This window comes from Perognathus longimembris, chromosome 9 (genome assembly GCF_023159225.1).
Source record: "Perognathus longimembris pacificus isolate PPM17 chromosome 9, ASM2315922v1, whole genome shotgun sequence".
In the NCBI taxonomy this organism is placed as follows: Eukaryota; Metazoa; Chordata; class Mammalia; order Rodentia; family Heteromyidae; genus Perognathus; species Perognathus longimembris.
Genome location: NC_063169.1, coordinates 68,548,737 through 68,576,480, shown reverse-complemented (window position 1 = coordinate 68,576,480; position 27,744 = coordinate 68,548,737). Strand labels below are relative to the sequence as shown.

Sequence of the window (27,744 nt, the reverse complement as noted above, 5' to 3'; positions counted from 1 at the left end):
AAAACAAAGCAAAAAGATGGGAAAACATATATTGATTGGTCCAGAGGTGATTTGAGAGTAGGGCAGCCTTTCGATTTCTATCTGGAAATATGTCTACCAAACCATACCCATCTATATTGTTTGGGAGACAAGGTGCGAAAGTTCTTATTTTCTACGGTTAGATGGCAATCTGTGGGTACCACAAAGCATACGTGGAGACAATCACAACCCAAGACAACTGCATCCAGCCATTCCTTTGCTGCTCCTGGAAGACACTGATTTAAGATTCTACCTCAAACTCACAGGGAAATCAGATACTGTCCTTACTACTGAAACTATACAACTGCCTAAGCAAGCAAAAGTCCAAACTATCTCCTCTGTACGCTCTGAAGACATCTGTATGCAAATATCTTAAATAGAGCAAAAAATGGAAGAATGTAGACTTTCTCTTTTAAGATGAATCCCGTGGGCTGAGGACGTAGCTTCGTGGTAGAGGGCTCGTCTACTGCCAGGGAGGCCCTGGGATGCATCCTCAGTATCATTTCTAATCATCAAGGACTCAGAAAAAGGAAACATACATGGCTCCACGCATGGCTCAGGGTAAGCAAACTCAAGCCAGGACCAGAGGAAAAAGGCTATGGAAGGTTCTATCACCACTTTACTGTTAATGCTTTTAGAACAAGGAAGTGGGTACTAGAAAGGCTGAACCATAATCTTATCAACAAGAGGAGCTTAAAAATACTTCCACTTCACAATCCTTGCAATAACTGGAGAGGGGAGGTAGTCACGAGGAAAGTGGTGAGCAGGTAGCCTAACAGAACAACTGCTCCATGTCTGAAGAGCCCGTGAGGCGAACCTGCTTGATGCTCAGGAGCGACGGCTCTCCGGCAGGCCTCTGTTCCAAGCGCAGCTTCAGACACTCGTGGATGACGTTCAGCAGGACTCGACAGAGCACGAGGAAGGCGGGCTCGAAGGAGGGCAAGTCCATGGCCTTCAGCTCGTCCCAGGACACGGCGCTGCACTCCTGCTCTGAGGAAGGAGGGGTCCTTGACAACTGCACATAATCTGAGCCCCACATGGGGTCTGGAAATTCAGAAAACTGGAGCAAAAATTCAAAACAGAGATTAAAGGGATGCAGAGGACAAGGTGCTGAAAACATTACAAAATTCTACTTTTTTGTTTTTTGTTTTTTGCCAGGCCTGGGTCTTGAACTCAGGGCCTGAGCACTGTCCCTGGCTTCTTTTCACCCAAGGCCAACACTCTGCCACTTGAGCCACAGCACCCCCTCTGGCTCACCCCAAGAACCCATTGATGCCCACACACAAACCAGTGACTTCAGTTCCATTCAGGGTTGTGAGCTAACTAACACCACCTAGGGCTGCAAAGGCACTCACTTCCTCACAGCGTGGCTTGCCCTCCCTTTGCGGAGTCCCCTCCAGTCCCTACACAGGTGCCCGTAACATTACACTGGTCTCCCATTCTTCTGGCAACTTCACCTTGACCAACCATGTCCGCAAGGTTTGCATTCTTTTTTCTTTTTTTTTTTTTTTTTTGCCAGTCCTGGGCCTTGGACTCAGGGCCTGAGCACTGCCCCTGGCTTCTTTTTGCTCAAGGCTAGCACTCTGCCACTTGAGCCACAGCACCACTTCTGGCTTTTTCTATATATGTGGCGCTGGGGAATCGAACCCAGGGCTTCATGTATATGAGGCGAGCACTCTTTGCCACTAGGCCATATCCCCAGCCCCAAGGTTTGCATTCTTTGAGAAAGCTGAGGTTATCAAAATGTGAAGCCTTAATGTTTCTTGTTTTTGTTTTTATTTTTTTGCCAGTTCTGGGGCTTAAACTCAGGGCCTGAGCACTGCCCTTGGCTTCTTTTCGCTCAAGGCTAGCACTCTGCCACTTGAGCCACAGTGCCCCTTCCAGCTTTTTCTGTGTGCGGTGCTGAGGAATTGAACCCAGGGCTTCACATATACAAGGTGAGCACTTTACCACTAGGCCATGTTCCCAGCCCCAACCATAATGTTTCTTTAACATCGCCTCCTACACCCATCCTGACTCCCTGATGTCACCGGTAGCTGGCCTTCCTGTCATGTCACTGGTTCTTAACTGTTCTCCCCTGTCCACTTGGGAGCCATACAGACAGCCTCAAACCTAACGTGCAGGGGACCCATCCCCATCTGAACGCTAGCTCCTGGCAACACCGGCGCTCGGTGCTCACGTCAGTGTCTGCTGCAGGGGTGCGTGACTGGCACTCCTGCGCTGCCATCAAGGCACCTCCTGCCCATCCACCAACTGATGAGTGCCCAATCGAACAAGGGCCAATGCGCGGGGGCCCTCCTTCCACACGGAACCCCTGGGAGCAGGACCCCGCCCCGCCCCTGCCTAGGTGGCCTGCTCACCTGGAACACCTCCCTTCCTGTCCCTTCCCCTTAAAGATGGGCGAGAGACACCCACGTGGACTACTGCAGTAAAACGGAACTGCACGTCCTCAAAAAGCTCACTAGTAAAATTAAAGGATAAAATTTCAATTTTAAGTGATTAATTACACCTATCAGAGACATGTAACATTTTTATAATACACCATTCATTCATATTTTGTTTTATTTTATTTTTATTTATTTATTTATTTATTTTTGCCAGTCCTGGGTCTTGGACTCAGGGCCTGAGCGCTGTCCCTGGCTTCTTCCTGCTCAAGGCTAGCACTCTGCCACCTGAGCCACAGCGCCCCTTCTGGCCGTTTTCCATATATGTGGTGCTGGGGAATTGAACCGAGAGCTTCATGTGTAGGAGGCAAGTGCTCTTGCCACTAGGCCATATCCCCAGCCCCTAAATTTAACTTTTATAAGAAGTAAAATCGTTGGTTTTTAAATATGAATGAATGGGGCTGGGAATATGGCCTAGTGGCAAGAGCGCTTGCCTCGTATACATGAGGCCCTGGGTTCAATTCCCCAGCACCACATATACAGAAAATGGCCAGAAGGGGCGCTGTGGCTCAAGTGGCAGAGTGTTAGCCTTGAGCAAAAAAAAAGCCAGGGACAGTGCTCAGGCCTTGAGTCCAAGGCCCAGGACTGGCCAAAAAAAAAAAAGTTAAATTTAAAAACCAATACCTAAAAATAATTTTTTTCTTGTGGTGTTGGGAATCAAACTCGGGGCTTGCTACATGTCAGCTAAGTGCTTTACCACTGAGCCACAACTAAACTTGAAATCAAAATTTCAAAAAACCTGTGCATAGTCTAGGCACATGGCCCAAGTGGTAGGACACCTGGCTAGCCAGCACAAGGCCACAGCTCCGATCCCCAGTACAGGAAAAATAAAGTAAGTGGCCATAAAATACTTAAATTTTTAAAAATACTTTATCTGTGAATGCATAAACAAAATGCTGGATAGCCATACAGCAGAATCTTATTGGATCATCAGAAAGAATTTGGAATAATATAGATGAACCAGTGAAAGAAATCAGTCAAAAAATGTGAACCTTTCAAGGTCCCAGGGAAATCCAGAAATGCTCACAGGATTGGAAACCATTAGTATATTACAAAGTCTGACGTCCCAGAATCCTGGGACTAACCCCTCTACCAATCCATAGCACTGTGATTTGGAGAAAGTTATCTCCTCTCTCTAAACCAGTTTTGTTTGTAAACTGTTAAAATAATACCACCACTGGATAGGAAGACACATGGGAAGGCTCATTAAGTGATCATGCTTTATCCAATCTACACATTAAGAGTATCTTGTGCTCACAGGAAACAAAAACATAGCATAATTACTGTTTAATGCCAAAGACATTTCATTGGTCACTAAACATATGATAGCATAGTCATTGCTAACTCAACTCAAAACAATTAGGAAAGTAACCAAAACAACTTCCTAATATTTGAGCTATTATATGTGGTAATATGCAAAGTGAGATAATTTCAGTATTTTATACTACAAAATATTCATTAATATCTTTCTCCTCTTCTACAAATATATAAATTTCATGAAGAAAGCAAAAAATGGACACAAAATAACCATATAGAGCTCTAACTTAAGTAATGCTTGGGTAGTAAACATTTTAAACTGCAGAAAACCCTAGAACTATACCAAAGTACAAAATTTTAAGCATCAACCAGGACGTCGGGGGAGGGGTCCCAGGATAGCATACTGGCTGAGATAAAAGAGCTTCACCACATTACAGATGGACCAGAGAAAGCATCAAGGGGAAGGGCACTGACCTAAGTCACTTTGGAAAATACACCAAGTTAGGCTAGAAATGACAAGCAGTGCACTTCAACATTGCACTCGAATTCACATTCACTCCTCCCAGAGAACGCTTAGCACAGACTGGCATTTCTCAAACTACATACACTAAGACTGAACAACAAAACAACAGGAACCAGACTTCTCATTGTAAGAGAAAGAACTAGAAATAGGGGTAGTGGTGCTGGACTAGAGGCAGAGGTAGAGGTAGCGTATGATCTGCTCATCACATGCAGGGGGTAAAGTAATCACAGAATCCTGTGTATGGCCAGCCTAGACTACATCCCTGTATTTCTAACTCCATTAGTGAGAAAGCCTAGAAGCAATGGCACCCTGTCAAACATGTGGGTTCCAAGCACCCCCTGCCACAGAAGGAACCAGAGCTCCTGGGACACAGGCCCATTTCTAGGACTGAAACAGCGCAGATACAGGACTAGGCTGGAGCACCCTGTGGTGTCTGAAAGTAAGACACCACTGGACACAAACAAAAAGCAGAACAGCGCAAAGGGGACTACAGTGGCATGTCAAAGGACATGGAGCCCCCAAATGCCTGGAGGCACACAGTAAATAACAGCACCAGATTATGGCCCAAAGCAAAAAACCAGAGGCAAACCTGGGAGGCAGAACTCAAATAATGTATGTACATGTAACCCCCCCTCCACCCGCCCCAGAAGAGATTAACTGCCTCCCTACTAGAGGGTACACCTGGTAACTCACGTGCATAGAAGAGAATGAAAACGGAAAAATGGTTAAGAGAAACCTGGCAAGTAACACCCTCATAAAGCAACCAAGGGTAACATGAACAGTGACAAGCACAGTTCTCCAGCTCTCCAGTCCCTCATGAGAAAATACAAGTTGAAATGCACAGACACCATCATTAACTGCAACGTGATACCCTTGGCTAAGCCGCAGAATAAGGAGGGAATTAACAGCTCACTGAACCACACTTCATGTTGTTAATATTTTAATTTTGATAAGCATGTAGTGACCTAAAAAGTCAGTATCAGAGACGGGCAGTGAGAGTTCACACCTGAATTCCTATCAACTGAGAAGACTGACATCTGAAAATAGTGGTTTGAAGCCAGTCCAGGCAGAAGAGCCTACTGTGAGACTCTTATCTCCAAATAACCATCAAAAAGCTGAAGTGGAAGGGTGACTCAAATGATAGAATGCCAGCCTTGAGAGAAAATCCCAAGCAAGAGGACAAGGCCCCAAGTTCAAGCCCCAAAACTGGCACATAAAAAAGAAGTCAATAATGGGAACTGGGGGCTGGGGATATGGCCTAGTGGCAAGAGTGCTTGCCTCGTATACATGAGGCCCTGGGTTCAATTCCCCAGCACCACATATACAGAAAATAGCCAGAAGTGGCGCTGTGGCTCAAGTGGCAGAGTGCCAGCCTTGAGCAAAAAGAAGCCAGGGACAGTGCTCAGGCCCTGAGTCCAAGGCCCAGGACTGGCCAAAAAAAAAAAAAAAAAAAAAAAAATTGGGAACTGGGTGAAGCACATAGGGGGAACTCTGTGATCCCTTTGTAAGACTTCTGTAAATCTGAAATTATGCCAAGATGCAGAGCTTATTAACAATATGATTGTATGGATAGTTCTGATAGTAAAGATAATATTGTCTGTAGGTTTTCATTTGTGAGCCAGTACTGAGCAGTCCACAGGACTACAAGCCCAGGCATAGCTTCAGTCACCGATGCAAAGGACCCTACAAATGACTCCAGGCTGGGGGGGGGGGGGGGGGGGCTCCCATTCACCTCTGAGGAAGGCTGGCGGCCACTGAACGGGTGGAGTGGAGATGAGGTGAGATGGGGGAGGGAAGGCCGCTCCACAGAGCACAGGGAGACAGTCCTCCCTAAGCTCCGAGGCTAACAACACGCGGACACCCCATGAGGGTGACAGCAAGGGGAGACCACTAAGTGGGGACTGTGAGCTCCTGGGAGGCACCATGGAAGGGAGGAGAACCAGAAGACAACTGGGGAAACCAAAAAGAGACCTGAGGTCACCCTGGGTCCACACAAAGAGGGGAGGAAAGGACGGGCTATTTTCCCCTCTTATATTGACCAGTTGGGGGTCTTCGTTTAATTGCACAGATTAAATAAATTATTCAGTAGTTTGAAGTTCTTTCATTTGAAACACTATTTTTCAAGATCCCTAGCAACTGCTTCACAAGCGAATTTAGGGAACTAATCTACCTATTAATTTAGAGAATGTCCACCTAATTAGAAATATGTTCTGGGGGTCAGTTCAGAGAATGGAGGGAACTAAACCTTCACAAATCTGGGCAGTCCAATGGGCCTATGTATGATGCTATTTAAACAAATTGCAAAGATTTTTTTTTAAACATCATTAGTTGTTATTTTTAAAAGATTCTGAAATATAACAAAATTTCAGAGAAAAAGTATTTTGTAAAGCATGGTTACAAATGAAAGGTGATTAAGTATGTTATCTGTAAACATACGCTACAAGTACTTTAATCATAAGGAATAAAGAGCTGGGAATGTGGTTTAGCGGTAGAGTGCTTGCCTAGCATGCATGAAGCCCTGGGTTCGATTCCTTAGCACCACATAAGACAAAAAAAGCCAGAAGTGGCGCTGTGGCTCAAGAAAGAGGTAGAATGCTAGCCTTGAGCAATAAGAAGCCAGAGACAGTGCTCAAGGCCCTGAGTTCAAGTCCTAGGACTGGCAAAAAAAAAAGGAATGAAGGGAGGAAGGGAGGGAGGGAGGGAGGGAGGGAGGGGGGAGGAGAGGGAGGGGGAGGGGGAGGGACGGAGGGGAGGTGTGCCTCAAGTAGTAGAGTACAACCCTGAGGGAAAAAGCTAAGGCAGTTTCTTGCCCACCTGTGGCCGGATGGGATTAAACAACTCTACAGACGAGTTACATTACTATTTGGGAGATGAGCCAAGCAGTGTTTGCTGTGGATTGACTTCTGAAGCCTGCATTATAATAAGATAGTATTGGGGCTGGGGATATAGCCTAGTGGCAAGAGTGCCTGCCTCGGATACACGAGGCCCTAGGTTCGATTCCCCAGCACCACATATACAGAAAACGGCCAGAAGCGGCGCTGTGGCTCAAGTGGCGGAGTGCTAGCCTTGAGCGGGAAGAAGCCAGGGACAGTGCTCAGGCCCGGAGTCCAAGGCCCAGGACTGGCCAAAAAAAAAAAAATAATAATAATAATAATAATAATAATAAGATAGTATTACAGTGACTCATATACTAAAAGGGGGGAAGAGTTCATTTCCTATTGAAAAAAAATCAGCATCCCTCCAAGTTAAAGCACTGCTGACTTCCAAGGCTCCTGCTGCAGGTACGCGGCTGCCTGGCTCTCTGTCCTCACGGGGCTCACGCGGGGGCATCGACACGCAGATCACACGCCTACAAGCTCGGATTCTCTGTAGATGGACCCCACCTTGAAGCAACGGCTGTTGTTTGACCATTTCTGATCCACAACAAGACAGATGATGTAGTAAACTCAAGTTAAAAGTTTAAGCGACAAACATGTATGAAATACATACGTGGCTGCTGAAACTTCAAATCGCCAACTAACAGGGCTACATGGAACTGCCCTGAATGGCGCATTTCTGCTGCAGCCAAATGAACATGAAAGCCCAGAATTCTACTTTGGAGTCTCAAGAACAACGTCCCACAAGACGTTGCCCCACTTTACCACCTTTAGCAGTAAGGAACTTCTGAGGTACACAGGCTTCAAGCCACTTTCTCTAGGGACACATTCCTCTCACAAAAATCTCCATCTACTGGCACATGTGTTTAGCACAATCAAGGCTTCCCTTAGATGTTTGTTTACCTACACTCAACACTAACCTTGTCAAATAGTGTATACTTCTCTCCTTTGATCCTCTTCACATTTTTCTACAATTTGCATCTGTCTAAAATGCAGACACCAAAAAATAAAATAAAATAAAATGCAGACACCAAAATTGGCCAGGCTACTTACTTCAAAAAATAGAAAAGGCTAGGAAGCTCAGTGGTACAGATACACCTGGCACACACAGGGCCATGGATTCTACCCCCAGCACAGCAAATAAATAAATAAATGAACAAAATACAGAGAAAAGGCGACATCCATGATCCTGGATGTCATATTCATTAAAAAAAATAAAAGACTTCCACTGACTTGTTTCTACCTGTGGTCACCCACGACTGTGGCTTTCTTCTCCCTCTATTTATACTGAGACTGTCATTCACCAGTCTTTATTGATATGGTTAGACGTCTCCCCACAACACACTGTCTTGAACTCGATTCACTGTATTTAATGTGATTTTCATAGACTTACGTGTCATAGTACTTGATAGAAATAAGTAGTTTCTTAATCATTTCTGTTTATGCCTTGGGGATCCTAGGAATGTGGAAGTGTGTAGAAACAACACAGCGCGCCTACTCTCTAATGAGGACGTGATGGGGCTGGCACCTACCTCCACGGGACCGTGGCACGTCACCAGGGCGAGCCGGGCCCTCTGCAGGGAGCCATGCATCAGCTTGTGGAGCCGCAGGATCAGCTTTCTTAACCCCATCTGCTTCAGTGCTTTGTCTACAAAGGGTCTGTAAATAGAAGTCAAGCAGTGCCGGTCGAAGCCCGCTTCAGTGCCGCTGTCTGCCGGTCCCCAGCCCGCGGCTTCGTCCTCCGTGTCCAGCCTCTCAGGCTTCCTGCATCCCAGCTCCTGAGACAGAACGTCAAGGCTGTTGCTGGCGGATGGTCTGGGTCCCGGGACCCTGGACTCGGGGGCTTGGTCTCCCTCACTCTCGTCTGTGCTACTTTCCAGCTCCTTCAACTCTCCCTCAGTGTCATCGTCCTTGTCTTCAGGCTCATTACCTTTGGATGGCCGAGGGGAAGGAATTTCAAACACTGGCCAGCCAATGTCTGATAAATTCTTGATGCCCAAAACAGTGCCCATAATCCTTAGCTTCTGATTTAGGTCCTTCGTGATGTTTAACCACAGGCAGAGTGCCTGCACCCTGTCTTGGAAGTCTTTTGCAGCATATTTTTCGTAGTCCTTTTGGAGAGCCTGCAGTGATGGATAAAGTGCTTCTATGTACTCTAGCAGCTCCATTATCCGTTTTACTTGCTCAAATGAGACCCTCTGGCGTTGGAGATGCTCGTGATATGTTGAGTAACCTATCACACTCTTGGCTCCGTGAAGGCCTCTGCACTGCCCTTCTACTGAAGTACCATTGAAACCGGCTCCATTTCTAAGGAAGGCAACACTCCCATAATTAACTTTGAAATTAAGGATTTCATTGATAATATCCGGGATGGCTTGGCGGGCAGTATATAAAAAGAGGTCCTGGTCATTAATGGTCCGTCCTGCGTGCCAAGCCTGTAGCTCTAACCAGATGAGTTCATTTGATCTGTTAAACCAGAAAGCAGACGTATTTTCTTGTCCTCTTTGCTCCCTGTCCTTCTTCTTTGAGACTGAGGTAAGCTTTAGCAAAAGTCGCAAAGTTTCAAAAAACTTTAAGCGATCTGCAGGACAGTCCGTCCTGGAGGTCTGCCGCGTAGTTCTGGCTATCGGCATGGGTACAGAGACTGGAAGCTTAGCGTTGCTACAGCCGAGGCTGAGGTAAGGCTTATTGAGATCCACATCGGGAATTGACTTTTTTGGCAAAGACCCACCCACTGAGTCTAACATGAATGAGCACTGTACGTTTTTCTTGTGATCCCGCTCTGTTGTCCTAAGAGTTGCTCGGATCTTTTTCTCCTGCTTATAGCTGTATTCTTCCACATTCTCCACTACTTTTCCAGTGTCTTTATGTGGAGGCTGATTTGGTACATTCATTTTTTCTATTAAAAAGATAAACAAAATATTATGTCACTCTGAAATATGAAGTTACAAGATGTCAAGTATAAAGAGTTTCTGAAAAGAAAAATGGATCCAAAGCATTGGACTTAAGAAACACAGAAATGTTTCATGTTGCAAGTTTTAATTACAAGACTACAAAACTAGCTCATTGCAACCTAAGATTAATGAACACCTGTTATCCCACGTGGCTATAAAAATTAAACATGATTTGCTTGGCACAATAAAAGCTAACCCCGGGAACAGTGTTTCCTTCAATCACCCCTCCTAATTCCTAAAGAATCCGAAGAAAATGAAAAACTTTGAAAGTTTACAATTGGACTGAAAGCAGCCAATGATGAGCAATACACAGTTCATATGTTTAAACAGATAGTAGGACAATCAACCAAATTCCCACATCCACACCTAGAGTAAGTGTAAAATGTAAATTTTTAATCAAGTCCTTGTAATTCTTATGCTCTTCCACATTTACATTGCCCTAAATTATCCATGCTGTCAAGTGAGAAAGCACAAACAGATATATAATGGGCACTTGTAGTTTGACAACTAGAGCAAGGGTGTCTTAGAATAAATAATACCAAAGGACATTACAGTCTGAAGAAGCCTAGAGATCTGTAACTTGAGGTTATCAAAGTCCTGCTAATGTACATATTTCCCCCATGGCTAGAATGACGGCCCTTTGGGGAGGCACAGCTTTATCCCATCCCATCCTTTCCAGGAGGTGAGCACTTGCTGGTCCCCATAGCAACATTGTAATACACGCAGGGAGAGGACCACCATGAGAAGGTCAATGTTAGAACAGGGACCCTAACTCCCAGCATGGTGGCAGCCCCACCCTTACATCTGTCAAAGTTGCTCACAAGTCTGCACTTCTGAACTGACCAAACACACAAAGGCTAAGACTCCAGGTGCCATTCAAGACATTCTTGTGGGCTAACTGCCTTCAAGAATAGATTCAACTAAACGAGGGCAGCAATGAGACAAAAGGATATTTTAAACGAACAAAGCAAAGTATGAAAGGGTACAAAGGCAAAAAAGAGAGAGAGAGAGAGAGAAATGTATGGCTAGAACAGTGAATCTGTGTGTGGATAGCCTGAGAACATAAATGAGAATCTTGAGAAATATGTACATTAGTAGGAATTTGAGTACCTCAAGTTTCAGGTCTTTAGGCCCCTTCAGACTGCTAATGTCCTTTGGTAATACTTATTCCAAGACAACCTTGCTCTCTCTAGCTGTCAATCTACAAGTGCAGGGTAAGCCTGGACTGAAGAGCTAAAGTATGGACTTAAATCCACTCCCGTAAACAATATACATCTCTCTAGCTACAAACACTGAATCTTACTTGTAACTAATACTACCAGCTCAATATTATATCAGTAAATTATATTCCTAAGAATACAAAACAAAAAGCTAATCTCACTATTAACAGAACACATATACAAATATACACACACGCACATACACATCTTGAAATATCTGCTCGTAGAGTGATTCACGTGTGTGTGTATATGTGTGTGTGTGTGTGTATACCAATTCTCATATAATGTCAGGATAGCAGTTCTACCTGTAAGCCAGCCAGAAGTGTTACAATAAAGATGGGGAAAGATGCCGACAATGCTTATGAGGCAAATTCACGATAAAAAGGGGATTGGAGTTTCGGTTAGCTATCTTGCAAATTCCTATTTAATCCACGTAAACTCTGAGACTGAGGCAGGACAGACCATGGGAACTAGATCTAGAAATTCAGATAGATACTAAGTTAGTGAAAGCACACAGGCAGGACTCTCTTTGCTCTACTCCCTCACTGAGCTGCAACATACAATGAAAACAGCATACCTCCTATCTCTCCCTCTGACTTTGCCCACTTGCTCAAATGATTACTATGCTCTGGGAACTGAGCCAGGATGTCTTAAAAGAAAGATACTTAACCTGAGGTGGGAGGCACATTCGGTAAAAATGACTCCTTTGATAGAAGTGTTTGCAAAGAGAGAAATATTTGTCTTAAGGAAGGACATCTGACTTAAAAGGAGCATGTGATAAGCCTACTCTTTATTGATTTAAATGTTATGCTCTAGGAAAACAGAGGATGTCACAATGACCCAAATTTAGTCAAGTGACCAGACTTGATATCATGAGGCCTGGCTGATAATGTTGAAACAGTGTTCACAGCAAGAATCATTGAAGGCACCAGGTGTCCAGGACAAAGGGTAGCACTACCCTAGGGACAACTGAAGCCAACCCCCTAGCCCATTCAATGTTCCTGATGTTAGAGCACTTCCCCCTTCTCAGCTGTGTCTACACCTGTGTGTGGGTTGTGTACCCTCCTTTCTTTGCTTTCTTATACTAACACACTTCCTTGGTCTCTATATCTCAATGTGTCCTGAAATTCTTCTCTATGACAACATCACAAACCACTAGTACCCATGAGGCCAGGGAAAGGCCTCCTCCCTTCTAGAGACCTCCCGGAAGTCCCACAGGTTCCAGGAACGAAATGAACTGGATTTACTTCCTTCTGCTATACTACAAAGAAAACAAAAATTTAAGGATAAAATGGTTTGGCTGTATTTCTCTTAAATCAACCAGAAGAAGAAACAGTATTTGGTAAATTACTTTTCAAAACGTACCAAAATCTTAATTGATCAAATTTGGTCATGACCTATTACTATTGAAGTATAAGCTCCAGTAATATCACAGTGCAATTCTGCAACTCCTTCCAGAATGGGATCGAGCTGTTCAGAAAGGGCAGCAAGGGCTGGAAATGAGTCTCAAATATTAGTGCACCTGTCTGGCAAGCACAGGGCCTCAGGTAAAACCCCAGTATCGCCCAAAGCAAATAGAATGAATCAAGAGCTTCCCTGGCAATGCCATCGGTCAGGCAGACAGCTGGCTTCCTTGTAGCAAAGCACTAAACATCCTACTTGGGTAGCATAACAGTGTATCATATTTTTCACAGCTTTTAAAAACAAAACAAAAAAGTATTTAATATTTCCAGGGGGAAACTATCAGGAAAATGAAAAAAAAGGATAAGACAGAGTTTTGTACCCATGTCAGTGGCAAAGGTTCTGACTGTATCTACACAAAGAAATAAAATACTGTAGGCAGTGCTGACCTCCTCCTCAGCCTATCTGCCCAGTTCCTTCTCCCAGCCCTCTAATCCAGGGACAACCACAATGACAGGGCTTGCGGTGCCACTGGCACTAACAACGAATAGCACTAACTCTTTCTGCAGGACTCTCGTGTCTCTTTACAGGATCTTCAACACCTATTCTCAAAAGTGGATTTTCTGGGTCAAAGATACAACAACCAGTCTCAATCATGGTGCCTTTTAACAAATCCCGGCACAGGGGTTGGTAACTGACACTCCCAATAGCCTTGCACAAAAGCTGTCATAGCATATGATATTATTACTTTGTTAGAAATAGAACTCAGAAGGGTGGGTGAATAATCACTATAGTCAACGTGAAAGCAGAACTATGTCATCACAGTCAACGTGAAAATAGAACTATGTAACTTGAGGCTATGGATGGGGTTGAGAAAGATGGAAGGAATGACAGTGATCAAAAGATGCAACTACTTGGGCTGGGACTACGGCCTAGTGGCAAGAGGGCTTGCATCCTATACACGAAGCTCTCAGTTCGATTCCCCAGCACCACATATATGGAAAACGGCCAGAAGGGGCGCTGTGGCTCAGGTGGCAGAGTGCTAGCCTTGAGCGTGAAGAAGCCAGGGACAGTGCTCAGGCCCTGAGTCCAAGGCCCAGGACTGGCCAAAAAAAAAAAAAAGATGCACTACTTAAAGACAACTGGAAAAAATAGAACGTGAATGCAACTACTCAAAGAGAACTGCAAAAAAAATAGAACTTGAATGTATTAAAGACAAATTACAGGGAAATCAATGAAGTTATAAACTTGTAAGTCAAATTTAAGTGTAATATAGATTCAATGTAAAACTAAGGAAATTATTTTTAAAAGAGTTATAAACTCTTAAAAGTAAAGTAGGGTCCCTTTCTAAGAGTAATAAGAAAGAGTAAAGTTCAAAATGCAAGAAGCAGCAGCAGGGCACAGAAAAGTGGCTCAGAAACAAAATCTTCAACGAAATGAGCTACCTTGAAATAGAAGTGTGCTAAGTGACTACAAAACATTGGGGCTCTAACGATGCATTTACAAATTGCAAATTTTCCAGAACCAATTCCCAATGCCCAAGCAGTCTTTACCCCAATTCCTTCTTGAGACATCACGGCAGGGCGTGGCCCAGCTTTGGGTGGTGCGGCCCTCCTGCAGCCGAGGCCTGAGAAGGGTACAGGGGCACCAGGGCCCTGGCCATCCGACCCTCTGAGGTGGATGGAGTTCAGCTCCAGTAAGCCCTTTAACCGAGGCCTTGGTCCTCCCTGAGCACATGCTGCTGCTCAGTCAGCCTCACGCAGGCAATCCACAAGTCATACCTGAAGTCCCAGCCCCCACTGGCCGGCTGTCTGTCAAGCACTTGGGCATGCTCCCAGGCCAGAAGGACTGGGACAAGACTCTGGACCTGGAGCCCTGCACCCCTTGTAGTGGAAGCAGCTGTCCCAGACGGCCTCACCTGAGGCCCAAGCACACGCATCCCCAGAGGGAGGCCCTGGGCCTCAGGGATCACCGGTCTGGCTCGCTGGCGGCAGTCCCCCGGGAACCCAAGCTCACAGTGGCCTCCTGGGGAGTGTGGGTGAGGGATGCGAGAGGGGACTTCTCAGATGGCCCCCTGTGGGGTGAGAAAGCAAATCCATGGACACAGCTCCACAGCTAGAAGGGAGTCTGGCCCCCCTACTTTGCCTGGACAGGGAGTCACCCCACCCCCACCCGGGCAGGAGTGCCCGCTAAGGCTCCCACCTCTGCCTTCTCAGACTGAGCGCTCTGGCCATGGTTTTGCCTTCTTTTCTGGGTGGTTCCTCGGCTTCAGATGAAGTCAGCCACAATGTTACCTCTCATAAACTCGCTTCACCAGCACTGGAGATATGAAGTGCACCTATCAGAACCCTGGGGCCCTGCATTCGGTAGGTCTCCTGGAGTTATTAACAGGGAGCCAGAAGGGGCCTCCCAAGGGCAGCTACCTCCCTTTGCCTACCCGCACAAAGGATAAGGAATGACTCTTACTGGGCAAACTTGTTGACCCTTAGGAGCTTTTAAAGAGTTTTCTTTAAAACTTGGATACATGGCTGAAGCTAAGCAAGTGTCTGTTTGGGGCCAGCATGGAGGGGACCTGTAACTGGAACACAGACTCTGAGTCAGCTATGTATTTAACACTGGACCGTGGAAGCGTTGGGCATCTTGGGGTGAGATACTGGGAGAAGAGAACCTCGCGAAGTGTGTGGTAAATGGTAGCTAGATCAGTGCTTCTGAACCTTTCTGGAGTCAGAGCCTGCTTTGAGACCCTGACAACAACGATGGGCTCTTGTCAGGCAAATGCACATGTGCACTAATAAACTCTGCATTGTTTCAGGGGACTTACAACCCTATGACTATAATGCACAGCAGTACTAGTTCTGATAACTTCACCTTTTCTCTACTCCTTACATTGGTACATGATTATATTCCCTTAAATACTGTGCTTCGGGTGAGAAATTTGTTTTCAAAAACTACATATTAAGTATATGTGTATGTACAAACATGTACTTCATATGTGGTACTTCCATTTGGCCTCATATTTCCATACCCTTCATACTGGCCTTATATATTCAATCATAATAATCAATAACATTCCCCACAGTGAAGATAAATACAAAATTATAAATACATATAAGTATAGAGATGCAGGAAATAAAGACACTATCACTGACAATGTAGTAATTTCTCAAAGCTTTATAAAGATATGTAGGGCTAATCTTCCCCAAACCTACTAGCCATACCTCCTGGTAGTACTGTTCTGTGTAATTCCTCCTTTGCCTTTGGCAAGCACCAGGCCAACAAGAGAATGCAGCAGTGGTGCTGCGTAGGCTGGGCACTGTGACTCAACTCTAGCTACTCGAAGGCAAGGAGAAGAGAATCACTGTTCAAGACCAGCCTAGGCAAAAGTGAGACCCTATCTTCGAAACATGCTGGGCAGGATGGCACGCGCTACTTGAGGCCGAGGTCCAAGGATGGAAGGAAGCAAATGCAGAAGACTGGAAGACAATAAAGTACTTGTCTATCAAGCACGAGGCCCTGAGTTTCCCCAGTACCACCAAGAGAAGAAGCAAAAAGTGATGCTGCCTGAGTCCTGAGGTTAAGTCCTAAGAAGCCTGGCAACCTCCCCCAGGGTTTCTCTCATCTCTTGCTCTGAGGGAGCCAGCAGCCATGTAAGAAGTCCGACTCCACAGGGATGAGTGGGTGCAATGAAAGCCCAGGCTAGCCCTGTGACAGGCCGGGTGGGAAGGAAACAGTGGCCACTGTGCTCAGTAAATTCTGGACCTATCAACTAAGGTCTAGGAATGAGGGCATCAGAAACACAGTAGGTACAAAATGAAGAAGGGCTGAGAGCTTGGACTTGGGACTCCAGCCAAGCCAGCATTCCAGCAGACTGAGCTGCTCCCCTATAGTGCCCGACAGCAGAGCAGAGATGACCCATGCCCCTCCTAAATTCTCCAGCCACAGAACTATGAGCAATGGAACAGCTGCCTTTTTATGCCACAGAATTTCAGTCATTTGTGACCCAGTAACAGATCATCGGAATAATGCAAATATTATCAGAGACTGTTTGTAAAGTCCTACAACTACAGTTCTAAAGTTAATAGTATGATTCAAAGAGATTTTTACTTGTTGCAGTGAAAAAAGAAATAATATATCAGTTCATATTTCCACAGAAAGCTTTCAAAATAAATCTGACCAATGCAATTCATTCCAAAAAGCTCTTCAAAGTACGGAGGGACCAATATATCATTATGAATCACATGCTAGTGTGAAATCGTGGTCTCTCTGACTCAGCCTTGAGGTCATGGTACAAACATCACTTGTTCAGAAAGTCTTCCCACCCCTTCTAAACACCCTCTCCTGAAGGCAGCCACAGAGGCCCTGCCCACCCGACCACCCTCCCCCCGGCTGTGTGGCTGTGCGGCCTGGGAGCACTGGGCTCCCCATGAGGATGAGGTCTATTCGGCATCTAACATAGGACAGGGCTATGGAGCCACTCAAATTCTGATTCAATGGAAAGAATGAAGGCAAGATGAGGGAGGGACACAGGAGGAAGGGGGAAAAAAGGAATAAGAAAACAAGGAAGGCAGGAGGTAAAGCAAGGGAGGGAAAAAGCAAAGGAGGGAACAAAGAAAATAGCAATAAGAAAACCTGCACGTCAGCAGCTCACAGAGTGAAAACTGAAGGGCTAGGAAGAGGTGCGGGAAACATGCAGGTCGTATCAGCATGGCAGGCACGCAACCTGAGAGAGACATTCACTAATGGGAGGCTCGGGGTCTTGGAAATGGGGCCACCAATTAATGATACATAAACAATGCAATTATTGAATTTTAGTTTAAGATTTAAGACAAGGAAAACTGTACTTAGTATGAGAAATTATGTTTACAATAACAACAGTTAACATGCAGCCCTAACAGGCAGGTTATTTTACAGGTAGAGGATAAGACACACAGCTGCACATCCACGACATAGGGGAGCCAGACTAGGATGCAGGAGATCTGACCGGAATCCGGGAGGTATGACCAGAATCCAGGGATCTGACCGGAATCCAGGAGATCTGACCAGAATCCAGAGAGCTGACCAGAATCCAGGAGATCTGACCAGAATCCAGGAGATCTGACCAGAATCCAGAGAGCTGACCAGAATCCAGGAGATCTGACCAGAATCCAGGAGATCTGACCAGAATCCAGGAGATCTGACCAGAATCCAGAAGATCTGACCAGAATCCAGGAGATCTGGCAACACCCGTGTGCTCTTGCCTACCACACTATGATGCCAGGGTCTGAGCACCAGTACAATAAAACCCTTCTCTTCTTGTGTTCAGGAACGGCTCCAATGAAAATGCAGGGTGAACAAGCCAAGCTACAACCACCAGAGATCAGCAGCAAACTGAAGAGATGTATATAGAGAGGTCTGGCATGCAAGTCTGGGTCTTGTGCATGAAGAAGTGAATGAGCTCCACGTGAAGAAGTGAATGAGCTCCAGGAAGCTGTGGGATCTGATTCAAGGCAAGTGGTTTGTCACTACGCTCACAGGGAACTTGAAAACCTTGAGTTTGCAGTGACCTGAGATACCAGGTCAGATATCAGGGACAAGAAGGCAGAAGTTTGGCCTGATACGGCTGCCTGAGTTGTAAGATCCTACACAAAGAGTAAAGCTGAAAACATGTTCTGTCCGTGGGGACCAGATGCAGGGTACCATCTAGTGTGGCTTACTAAGAAAGAAAGCTCCAACCACTAGCAACAGCACCAAAGGTCACTAATGGAGAGCAGAGGTTCAGCCTGCACAGGGCTCCAGGGAGAGTCTGGCTCTGTCTGGATCTTTCCATAGTCTCAGTACCACTGCTGGACAGATAGGAATCTAGAAGCCTCGACCTGAGAGACTGAGAAAAGAGAGAGCAAGCTATTCTACATCAGCCATCATGAATTAGTATACTGACCTCCTTCCTATCTTCAAATGCCTCGCACTACTGTTAGCCAGAACTCAGGACAAACTTTTCTACCTCTTTTATTAGCAATATTGCTAATGGTAATAATTCAAGAATTAATAAAACTTGAAAGCAACATCAAAATCAAATGTAAAATAAAAAGAACTGGGCCTGGGAATGTGGCTTAGCGGTAGAGTGCTTGCCTAGCATGCATGGAGCCCTGGGTTCGATTCCTCAGCACCACACACACACACACACACACACACACACACACACACACACGGGGGGGGGGGGGGGAGGCCAGAAGTGGCACAATAGCTCAAGTGGTACAGCGCAAGCCTTGAGCAAAAAGAAGCCAGGGACAGTGCTCAGACCCTGAGTCCAAGCCCCAGGACTGGCAAAAAAATGAAAAAATTAAAAATAAAAAGAATTACTAACCTTACTATAGAAAGGATCAATCAACAGTTTACTTCACTTAAAGATGATATACCATGTAGAGAAAAAGGAACCCTATCACACTGTTGGTGGGAATGTAAGCTAGTATAACCACTCTGGACAGCAGTCTGGAGGTTTCTCAAAAAATAAACATACATCTTCCCTATGATCCAGCCATACCATTCTTTTTTTTTTTTTCCAGTCCTGGGGCTTGGACTCAGGGCCTGAGCACTGTCCCTGGCTTCTTTTTGCTCCAGGCTAGCACTCTGCCACTTGAGCCACAGCACCACTTCTGGCCATTTTCTGTATATGTGGTGCTGGGGAATCGAACCCAGGGCTTCATGTATATGAGGCAAGCACTCTTGCCACTAGGCCATATTCCCAGCCCGAGCCATACCATTCTTTTGCATCTACCCAGAACCTTACAAGTCTGGATACAGTAAAGACACATGAACACCCGCCATCACTGGGGCACTCACTATTCACACCAGTCAGGTTACAGGAAAGCCCAGAGGCCCTACAATAGATGAATGGATCAAAAAGGGTGGTACAAATACACAACAGAACTTTACTCATCCACTAGAAAGAGTAAGATTATGTCATCTGCAGAGAAATGCGTGGACTGAGAACAAATCATGTTTATTGAGGTAAATCAAGCTTAGAGAGACAAATGGTATATGTGGAAGCTAGATCTAAAATACACAGGGACATGATAACTTATATAGAACTCTCGGGATTCAGTTTAAAGGAGGCTACCCCTTAGGGGAGGAACCCAAAGGTGTAGCTCCTGTAAACATTTAAAATATTCTTTATTGAAACAAATTCCGGGAAACAGAAACGTGGGGTTTGGGTTGGTGGTGGTGGTGATGGTAGTTGTTTTGGCTTTTGGGGTGTTTTTATCTTTTTAGGTAGGGCCAAGGGGGAGTACAGGAAAGGAGTAAGGAAGGGTGAACAAATTCAGTCATGTTATTCAGCATATACTATGTGGAAGATGAACTTCTCAACATGTAGATAAGAGACGGGAGGGGAAAACTGGAGGGACATGAAGGAAGGGATAACATTGACTAAAAAAGAAATGCACTCATTACCTGACTTAGGAAATAGTACACTACCTTAGTAATACAATAAAATTGTATTTTTTATAAAGGTTATGTACTAGAACCACCAAACTTTCTTATATTTCTTTTTAAGTTACGAGATTCACCTTTCAAATTAGAGCGGCTGGCGGGCCTCCCTACACTGTTCCTCTGGTGTTTGGTTGACATGCGCTTCATCTGTCGAGGTGTACTTGGAGGGGATGTGCCATAAAGATTTTCAGTATTTGTTTCATCAGAAAAGTCCTCTGGATCGGATTCAGGATTCTTGCAGGCTGAATCTCCCAGTACGCACTCCTGCCTATGAAAAACAGACATGCAAAAAACATTAAGGAGCATATTAGTGAATCCAAATAAAAATGGCATGTACTTTTTAAAGAGCTCTAGGCGAAAGCTCTCTGAGTCTACACAAAAATCTAAAAATTTTTATACACAAAAAAATGTTATACCAACGAAGACTAGTGGTCATTTGAAAGAACTTGCATCATTTTAATTAACTACCCTTACGCATCCAAAACCTTATTTTGTAATAGCTCATGTGAGATGAGCTAATGTGGTTTGCTTCCGAACATTTCCATGGATACCAATTTCTCTGGACAGGAAAGGAGCACAAGTGCTTCCCTGAACCACTGGCTGTACTTATTTGTGTTTTAAAACACACAAATGTGGAATGTCTTTCTGGCACTGAACTTCTGGGACAAGCACAAAAAGCAATAGTTCATTGTTTTAGTATTAAACCTAACTACTGTTCACTTTACACTACGAGCTGACCAAAGGAAAGTATGTCTTGAGCCCAATCCAAGGGGATTTGCACAGTTTTTAAGTGAAAACTGTGGAGAAAGAAAACAACATAAAAATTCAAGTAACTTGGGGCTAAACAGTTCTGCTCTGCCCAGAGTTCAAGCCCCACAACCAAATTAAAAAAAAAAAAAAAGAATTCATTATACATAGAAAATGAGAGGACACAGAGAAAACAATGAAAGTGAAAGCTATTATTTGCAAACTTTGATTCCATAAATAAGCCCCTATCTACACACACACACACACACACACACACACACACACACAAATAGTCTTGGCTCTTGATGTAGTAGGTAAACCACAATGGTGCTGGAAATAGGCCATCTTTAAAATGAAGCTAGATTAGCTAAGTTCAAAAACATCTGTGGGTCTGCAAAAGTCCTTAAAAGAAAATAATTTCATTAACAAATCTTCAGCAATGTCCTTGGAAAGAAACACGTATTTTATTCACTTAGGAAGTTCAGAACCCCAGCACATTCCTAATCACATTTACTACACAGCAATGGGCAAAGGTGGATTTTAGGTGGATTCTAGGGGTAGGGGGCTGGTTTAAAGAATTGGTATACCTGGCCTGACCTATGGTATAAATCAAAAGAGGGAAAGTGAGCCTGGTGCCACACCTTTACTCCTAGCTACACAGGAGGCTGAGATCTGAGGATACCAGTTCAAAGCCAGCCTGGGAAGGAAAGTCTGTGAGACTCCTGTCTTCAATTAACTACCAGAAAATCTGAAATGGAGCTAAGGCTCAAAGAGGTAAAGTGGCAACCTTGAGCAAAAGAGTTCAGGGAAAGTACCCATGCCCTAAATTTGAGCCCCACAACTGGCAAAAAAAAAAAAAAAAGGCGGGGGGGGGGGGGACTGAGTTTAAAGGTACTTGTTTCATCCTTCAAGAGATAATTTCCTAGGAAGCCAGGTGATGAAACTAGTGGACAGTGGAAATTCACTTGCTACCTCCACCTGCACTGTCAAGCCTCAGTTTACCCAGCATTAATTATGCAACGTTTGCATGGATTCTACAAATCTAGCACTTTTTCAGGATAGAACTCAGATGTTTTCTAAACTAAAATTCATCTTTTTAAAAATGTAAAGAGATTTTTTTCAAAGCATGCAGTGTGTGGGAGTGGTACTGCACACACCACCTGTAGTCGTAGCTACTTGATAGAGAGGAAGATCGCTATCTACAATCAGCCCAGGCCAAAGTGCGAGACTGTCTAATTAAAACAAGCCAAACCAAACAGGCCTGGGGGCGAGGCTCAAGTGGTAGAGCATCTGCTCAGCCAGTAGGCCAAGTTTAATCCCCAATATGACCATAAATGAAGGGAAGGAGAGGAAGGGGGGGAGGGAGGAAAGCTCCACACAAGCAGGGGCGTGTCTGCGTCTGGACCAGCGCCCACGCCGTCCCTGCTGCGGAGGATGAGCTCTTTGCTGAATGACAGAATCTAATTTTATCTTTTGATACTTCAATCATGATCCAAAGACTACTAACATGCAACCACAGTTCATCAGTTTTTAGAATATTTTAGAAGGCCATAAAAATTAAAGACTGTTGATTTCCAGCAGTAGAGTTGCTTAAATGATACTGGACCCTGGGTACCCAAGTATGTATGTAGTCGTGTGTGTGTGTGTGTGTGTGTGTGTGTGTAGTACTGTATGTATGATTGTAGTACTGTGTGTAATACTGTAGGTAGGAATGTAGTACTGTATGTGTATGCAGTACTATGTATATGTGGAATACTGTTTTATGTATGGAGTACTGTATATATGTCTGAATGTAGACTGTATGTGTACATGTAGTGCCATATGTACTACAGTATGACTCCTGACCAGAATGGTAACAGTGGGTATGGTGTAAGTAACTAAGGTCGGGAGCCAGATTAACCTCCCAATTGTCTGTGCTCCGCAGCCAATACCACAAAACAACAACAACAACAAAAACCCAGAAAACTAGTTCAATACAATGACCAATAACAAATGATATTATTTGAGGCCATAAAGCTATTACATTTCTTAATTTGTAACAGATAACTGCAACATATAAAAGCTTAAATGTTTTATTTTCACCTTAAATACTTGACAGCTTTAACTGATTGCTACTATGGTTGAGAGCTGACCTTTTCTTGAAGTGCGGGTCTGTTGGGAAAAGTGAGTCAGATTCATACCTATCAGATACACAAAACAGTACATACAATCGCACTTTCTATTTCCTTAAAACAGAACAAGAATTTAAAGATTTGATGGGGTAATTTTCCTGGAATTTTTATTTTTTTTCCTAAACTTTAATAGTTCTCTCTCTATTTAATCTGATGGCAATTTTTTCTGCATTTGACTTGCTTTTCTGAAAAGCATTCCAAAGCAATTTATGCAGAAAATACAGTTGTCTTATTTTCACAGGACAGATTGTATAATCGACTACTATATTAAAAATATCGTCCACTATATTAAAAAATAACTAAGAAGTAGAATATGCCTAAGAATACTTAGAAACAAAAGAGAAATTCTTAATAAGCACGTAGTTCAAGTGGTAGGAAGAGAAAACCCAGGCATTCTAGAAACAGCTCAAGAGCCACAGTCCTATAGATAAACAATCTGGATAGAGTCATTTATCAGAGAGGCACATGCTGTAGAAAGGTAGAAGGGTGGATTAGACCTGCCTGACATTTCTTCTAACACTAATTTTTTGCTTCACACACAATTTACACAAAATATATTTGATCAGTCCTAGATACAAAAGGAATAAAGATAAAAAATTATGTATATGCCAGAAAAATTATGCCATATGGACACTTTTACTTAATATTGCAAATAAAAATTATTATAAGCTGTATAAAACATTTCAAATCAGTGGTTTCAGAAAGCGCTTAAGCCATTTAAACATAATATTTATATGAGGCCTTAAAGATTTTATACTAATTATCTTTCACTTCTGTAACCAGGAAATTCTCCCAAAATGAGCTAGACTATTAAAAAAAAAAAAACGAAAAGGAAGAGAAGCTTTCTTTAAGCATTTAAATACACATGATATCTAAAATACATGAAATTATTTCATTTTATAATTTTGCTTTTTGTACTTAAAATCAAGGAAGGGATCAAGACCAAGACATTTTCAGTTGCTTTCTTTTTTTTTCTTCTTTTTATCGGTCATGGGGTTTGAACTCAGTGTTTGCATGCTGTCCCAGAGCTCTTTTGCTCAAAGCTAATGCTCTACCACTTTGAGCCACAGTGTCAATTCCAGGTTTTCTGGTGGCTAATTGGAGATAAGAGTCTCCTGGACTTCCCTATCTGGGCTGGCTTTGTACCACAATCCTCATATCTCAGCCTCATGAGTAGGTACGATTACAGGCATAAGCCACCAGCGCAGGCTTCGATGTGCTTTCTTATTCTTACTAATCTAAAATCTCCAAAGAATGTAAGAATCCTAGCAACTCAGGAGAGGGATCGTGTTCAAAGCCAGCCCCCAGGCAGGAAAAGCTGTGAAACTCTTATCTCCAATTAAACCACCAAAATAAGCTGGAAGTGGTAGAGTGCCAACCTTGAGCCAAAAACATTAAGGCACAGTGACCAGACCCTGAGTTCAAGCCCTGGTACCAGCACGCATACAGACACACAAAGTGAAATGTATATCTATATCTCTATCCAAAGCCATGAAAATGAACACCAGATCATATGTGTAGATATCAGCAAGACAATCACAGCTGCCTGCAAACCCTCACAAACCTGCAAGCTTACACAGAGACAGTGTAGCAGAGACCACGTGGGCAAAGGTCCCTGAAATACAAGAAGTGAAGCCACCATCAGCGCTGTAATGAATGTAAGGAGGACATGGAAGAAACCAAGCAGAGGAGGTGCCACAGTTCTCTGTAGTGCCTTTGCAACCCCTGCAAGCCTAAGCTATTCTAAAACCGTTTATTCTAAAGTAAAGTGTAGTGTATTTCATGGCAACACCACATAAATCTGATGCTACTCAACAGGTAGAAAAAAACAACCTTGAGACCAAATTTAAAATGCAAAATTAATTACAAAATGAATCCTTTCTTTATGGTTGCAACTGATAACTATGATTATTGATTATAAAAGCATTCTGAGATGTAGGTAGGGAAATGTCACTTAAAACAGTAATTCCAAAACTGACAGGTGCATCAGAATTCCCAACTCCCTTGCTAAAATTACAGATTTCAATGTCTTCTATGGGAAATTCTGACCACAAAGTCTGGGATAGAGCTTGGAGAAATCAGTACCATAAACAGGATCTGAGCAACGAGCCATCCCATGTAAACTTCAGGCTCTGCTAGACCATTCCCTGGACAAGCGATCACTCCTGTCTGGAAGCGGGAAAAGAAGCATAACCAAAGGATGTGCCGCCTACTGGAAGTGTTGGTATGGTATTCACAGGACTTGAGGCATTTATGTGTTTGAAGTCATTCATTATTACAGCTATTTTCTACTTATGGTGGGGTTATTTAGGTTTTCCATGTGTACCATGGCGACAAATTTTCCTTTGTAAATATAATTTGCTTAAAAGGATGATTTTGAAGAAAGGCTAAATAGATAGATGTAAGAGAATACAACAAAAATTACACAGGCAGTACCATGATTAAAGACTGAGAAGGTCCATCATTTTCTTGATAAAGAGGTGGGGGGGGGAGTTGAAATTCAATCAATGTCAAAAACCAATAAACAAGAATAGAAACTTGTATTTGTCTCTGTTTTACTCAGCTCTGCAATCTGCCTCACAGTAGGGAACCATTTTTAGTGGAACAGTATGCATGGTACCATCTGATAATGAGTACTGGCCATTCCCTAGGCACCACTGGAACACCCCAGGCAGTGGGTTGGCTACATACCAAGTACTCAACCGCTTTGCTAGTCTAGACGGCATGCACACCCCTGCAGGTTCCAGCATGATTCCTAGGGCACGGGACAGGGGAAGGGTCACAGAGGGAACAGCTTGCTCAGCCTCAACTGGGGTCCTGATCTCACTCAAGGCCACAGTCCCTCCCAGCATCACCCCTGCACCTCGCCTGACACAAGGGATTCCTTTCCTGTGGATTAGAGTACCACAGGTAGCAAAATGCCTGGGGCTGGGGGAGAGGCCGGAAATGCACTGATAGCTCAAGGCACTAGCTGCCTGGTCAGCTCCGGGTTCATATCTTTGGTAAAACTGTCTTAGTCACTCTATATCTACATTTTCTCACCTACTCAAAAAAAAAATTTAAAAGCTGGTGGGTCATGCCTGTAATCCCAGCTACTCAGGAGGATGAGATCTAAGCTGGCCTAGGCAGGAAAGTCTGTAAGATTCTAATCTCCAATTAATCACAGAAAAAGCCAGAAGTGGCACCATGGCTCAAATGGTAGAGTGCTAGCCTTTAGTGTTAGGTCCTCTCCCTGAGGGCTACATGCAGATGCCCCCACCTCATTAAGTCTCCACCCAGTTACCTGGGTAACCTGCAGACCTGGAGGCAGTTACCTCCCCTTTCCCTGAGGTCACCTCCTAATCCACCTGGCCACACCCCTTGCCCCTGCCCTAAATAAAGCAGGGCTGGGTGGGGGTTGCTCTCTCTCTCTCCCTTCTCTCCGGCCATGGATCATCTTGGCCACAGGCCAGCAGTTCGGTAATAAACGTTCTCTCCTGCCTGAATACCGCGTGGCGTTCTCTTTTACCGGCTACCTACTTTAAAAACCTAACATTTAGTAAAAGCTCAGGGCCAGCACCCAGGCCCAGAGTTCAAGCTCCAGGACAGCATTTAAAAAAAAAGTCTAACTGGAATCCTTTCCTCTTCCTCGCGAAGCATTGCAATCATCTTCCCATAGCTCTAATTGATGGCACCTCTAGCATTGCAGTAAACGCAAGACTGATGTCAGAGCTCATTACACAAGAAACCTGAGTGTTTACAACTAAAAAAGCACCCTTAGGGGGACCAAAAAAACAGGACTTTTAAATTTTGAATTAAAGATTAACTTTTTTCCACTGAGAGTAAGATTTTATTTGAGATGAGAGCTATAAAATTTTAAATGTGATATTTTCATTGATGGTTTTCTTCTAATTATTTACAGTTGGATGGGCACACTGTTACATACCTGGCTATCTATAAATGCATGTGATATTAGAGATTTCTTCCTCCTCAAAGGCAGAAACCGTGACACACTCACCTACTGAACAAGTAGGATCTTACTGAACAAGAGCCGCCACCCCCCTCCGCTTCCTGCCCTCGGAGCTAGACACTGAATGCATAATTACACATAACAGAGCCTATGAAGGCAGATCACAGGAGAAGGAGAGGCTAGCAAACACACACATGTGAAGGCCACAGGAGAGACACTGCCAAACAGGACAAGGCCTGGAAGACCAGGGGCTCGACAGAAGAGAAGAAAGAGGACGGCTCTGACAGGCAGCACGCTGAGCTCTGAGAAGCTGGAAGAGGTCCTGACGCTCAGAGCAAGGGAGGAGGGAGAACGGGAATGCCCCAAGCAGCCGCAGCAGGCAGACATCCTGCACCTCTCGTCCTAAGGACAATACGTGACCACTGCCAGGCACAAACTGGGACGGAAATGCAAGCGAACCTAGCTTTCCTCACTCTGGAGGCCAGGCATTCCGCAGGCGCAGCTTCCCAACATGACTGACTGCTCTTCCCCCGGGAAGCACAGCCCTGTGTTGCCACGCAGACATCACAGCATGTGTTCCGTAAACCTAGAGGTACCGGCAGCGAGCAGCTCGGGACACACACGATGGAGGAGGCTACTGCCGGCACGGCACCACAAGGCACACAAGAGCACACCGGCGACACTTTTTTAAATAAGCTAGAGGCAAATCACTGTAAA

General features: G+C 44.3%; 1 protein-coding gene across 6 annotated transcripts in view; it reads right to left on the bottom strand.

The window, feature by feature from the left end:
- Map3k4 (mitogen-activated protein kinase kinase kinase 4) overlaps nucleotides 1-27,744 on the bottom strand; it is a 79,075-nt gene that overhangs the window by 38,867 nt on the left and 12,464 nt on the right. For all 6 annotated transcript variants that reach the window (XM_048354404.1, XM_048354402.1, XM_048354405.1 and 3 more), the window contains exons 2-4: nucleotides 20,238-20,428; nucleotides 8,651-10,017; nucleotides 836-1,078 (exon numbers count right to left, since the gene is read on the bottom strand). In XM_048354404.1, the coding sequence (XP_048210361.1) occupies nucleotides 836-1,078; nucleotides 8,651-10,017; nucleotides 20,238-20,428 (1,801 nt within the window). The remainder of the gene's footprint in view (nucleotides 1-835; nucleotides 1,079-8,650; nucleotides 10,018-20,237; nucleotides 20,429-27,744) is intronic.